Genomic DNA, 2,807 nt, shown 5'->3' with positions numbered 1-2,807 from the left:
GGCGCCGGGCAGCTCGTTGCATGTTCGAGCGACCTTTTGCGGAGTGGACTTGCAGGACTTGGCCACGCCCTTCGGACGCACGCTCACGCGTCACCCTCCCCCCAAACGTGGCAATCACTAGCCTCTTAATTAGGAAAACCCGATCCTGATTTGTACGCTGCATGTAGTTTCCATCCCACATCCTGTGACACCGTGCCCACACCCGCCGCTGCCCCCCAAAAAGGTACGTGCCGGATGCCGCAGGCCGCTTCGCAGGCCAGACCGGCTACGGCTACATCAGCATAGCAAAGTTCATCGACGCGGCGCGGTGAGGACGAGTGCAGGCCCGCCCTGGCCCCCGCCCCGCACCCCCCTGAGGGCGCAAGTGCTGGCGTTCGGCGCAGGGCCCCGCAGGCCCCTGCCCTCCCGGCAGGCACCGGCTCCCGGGGCACCTCCCGGCTGCAGCCCGGCCGTCGGACGCCCGTTCCGCGCGCCATTCAAGCACACCGGATCGCGCCTGTCGCGCGGCGCCGCCCCTGACGCGTCTCCAAGCGCGCAGGCGGCGCGCCTGAACCCTTGACCTTCGCCCGCCCTTTCAATCGCCCCCTCCTCCTGCCCCCCCCCAATGCCATGTAATCAGGGACCTGCGTGACGGGGAGGTGTCGCTGGAGGCGGTACGGCAGGAGGGGCAGCTGGCGCTGGCGCAGGACACACTGGCAGTGACAGCCATCCTGCAGGTGTGCACGTGCGCGCGCATGCGCGTGCGCGTCGCGCGTCCTGAGGGCAGTGGGTGGGGAGTGTCAGGGACGCAGCGACTCACACTGCTCGGCATAGGTTTTTCGGTGGCTGGCAGAAGCGAGGGCGGGGGGCGCTGCAGCAGGTGGTGCGGGATGCCCTGGGACGCCTTCCCATGGGTGGCGTCGGTCGCGCGCACATGCGCAGTCCGCCGGACTGGGGGGGGGGGGCGGGGGCCGGCCAGGTTTTTCTTGACAAGCGCGGTTTGATCGCTCGCTCCCGCCAAGCCGCCTGCACCCCAAGGCCCCTCCCGGCTGCGCAGCCCACTCGTGAATTCCACCACCACCACCCCCGTGCCAGGCGGGCCGCCTGAGCCTGGACAGCGGCGGCGCGGCGGTGGAGATACTGTACGACGCCGCGGGCGCCCCCAGCGGCGTGCGCGTGGCGGGGACGGGCGAGGCCGAGGCGGCGGGGGCGGGGGCGGCGGCTGCGCAGACGTGAGGTTCCAAGCGCCCCGCCCGGCTGGGCGGCCGGCTGCGACGTCAGCACCGGCTGCTGCCGTAGGATTTGTGAACGCCCCGGTGCTGTCGCGCGCGGCCTCGCGCACGCAACAGCGCCGCGGCCGCAGCTGCTGCTGGAATCGATGCAGCAGCAGCACCTTGTGTGCCAAACCGACGGGTCCCCTGGCAATGATTGCGGCTCCAGATCCATGTGCCTCGTAGTCGCGCCTCAAGTCTGCACAGGACACGCGCACGCAGCAGTGGGGATTTCGATGCGCCCCTGCGACCCCTCGAGGCTGCTGGGCGCGTGGGCCGCAGCGATGCCCCGCGATGCAAGCAAATCCACAGCCACACACTCCTCGTGTTTGCATCGACATAGACTTGGGGCGGCCGGCTGCAGGGACTGGGCGCAGCGACGCGACAGTGTCAGAGCAGTTGCAGTTTGGCGACGCCGTGGCCTGCACAGCAGCGAGGCTGCGTGAGCACAGACCTTTACGCGGGCGGCTCGCGGGGTGGCGCGGCCTCGGCCGCTCAGGTGGGCGGCAGGGTCTTGGCGCCACCAAAGGACCGAAGTCCGCTCGGCAGTGCTCAGCTGCGTTTGCTTGCGCGGGAAGCGGTGGCCGCACTGCCCTGGCTGGGATCTGGCTCACGCTGCAAATCAGCGTTGAAAGCTGGCGGATGACGCTTTGGGATGGGCCGAGACTGACTATAGTGGCAGCGGCTACTGTCCCAAATCCCACCGGAGCCAATCGCGTCTCCAGTGCTGACAGAGCAGCTTGGGCAAGTGAAGTGAGCAGGATGTCAGAAGAGTTGAGTTGGGTCGTGGAAAACACAAGCTACATCAAAAATGTGGTTTCCCGTGTACTGCACCCAGCTGCCACGCCTTGCTGCTTGGTAGCAGCCACCCGAAATGCAGTCATGGAGCGTCATCGCCGCCGAGTAGGCAACAAGGCAAGCACAGCACAGCATTGGTAAGTCTAAGACCGCCATTGGCCGTGCCTGCATCACTCAATTGTGATCATCATATCAATCACTTGCATAAGTTTTCTCCATTCTTTGGCGCGGAGGTGGAATAGCGCAGATCATTCCAGAGTCTAGCGGGTGACGATGGCCTTGCGCCAGCAGTCGCGTCGCGTGCTGCTGGCAGCGAGGATTGCCCAGGCACAAGCGCTTTCGCGGCAGCAGAGCCTTGCCGGCGAGCGAAGATTGCCACAGTGGCTCCAAGGGCAGCAGCGGCACGCGAGCAGCGGCTCTAAGGACGATGAATCGTCTTGGGGGCTCAAGATGTTAAAGGGGTGAGCGTCGAGAGCAGAGGCTCGAAGTTGCGCGCCGACGCAGCGAGCGCGCACCACACACGTCACCGCCGCTTACCAATGTGGGCGGCTGCACAAAGGCGGCGCGCGCCCCTCGGCACGCCTCAACGCACCCGCACTCTCTCCCCTGCACCATCCTCTAGTACCCTACCCCCACCGACGCGCCCTCGGTCCGCTTGCGCCTTGTCTTGACGTCACTGCCGCTCACTGCACCTGTTGCTTTCCCTCGGGCCCCTCCTATGGCCTGCCCCGCAGGCTGCGGGGCGAGAGGAAGGGCGCA

At 67.0% G+C, this 2,807-nt stretch overlaps 1 protein-coding gene across 1 annotated transcript in view; it reads left to right on the top strand.

Annotated features, from left to right (window-relative positions):
* MNEG_10200 (hypothetical protein) overlaps positions 1–1,211 on the top strand; it is a gene marked incomplete at both ends in the record, with an annotated part of 5,088 nt that extends 3,877 nt beyond the window's left edge. Inside the window, 3 exons of the mRNA XM_014041327.1 lie at positions 224–307; positions 620–716; positions 1,075–1,211. Coding sequence (XP_013896781.1) covers positions 224–307; positions 620–716; positions 1,075–1,211 — 318 coding nt within the window. The remainder of the gene's footprint in view (positions 1–223; positions 308–619; positions 717–1,074) is intronic.
* Between the last annotated feature and the right edge of the window lie 1,596 nt (positions 1,212–2,807).

Source organism: Monoraphidium neglectum (assembly GCF_000611645.1).
Source record: "Monoraphidium neglectum strain SAG 48.87 unplaced genomic scaffold scaffold02220, whole genome shotgun sequence".
NCBI lineage: Eukaryota > Viridiplantae > Chlorophyta > Chlorophyceae > Sphaeropleales > Selenastraceae > Monoraphidium > Monoraphidium neglectum.
Note: the sequence above shows the minus strand (reverse complement) of the source record. Positions and strands in the feature narration are given on the sequence as shown.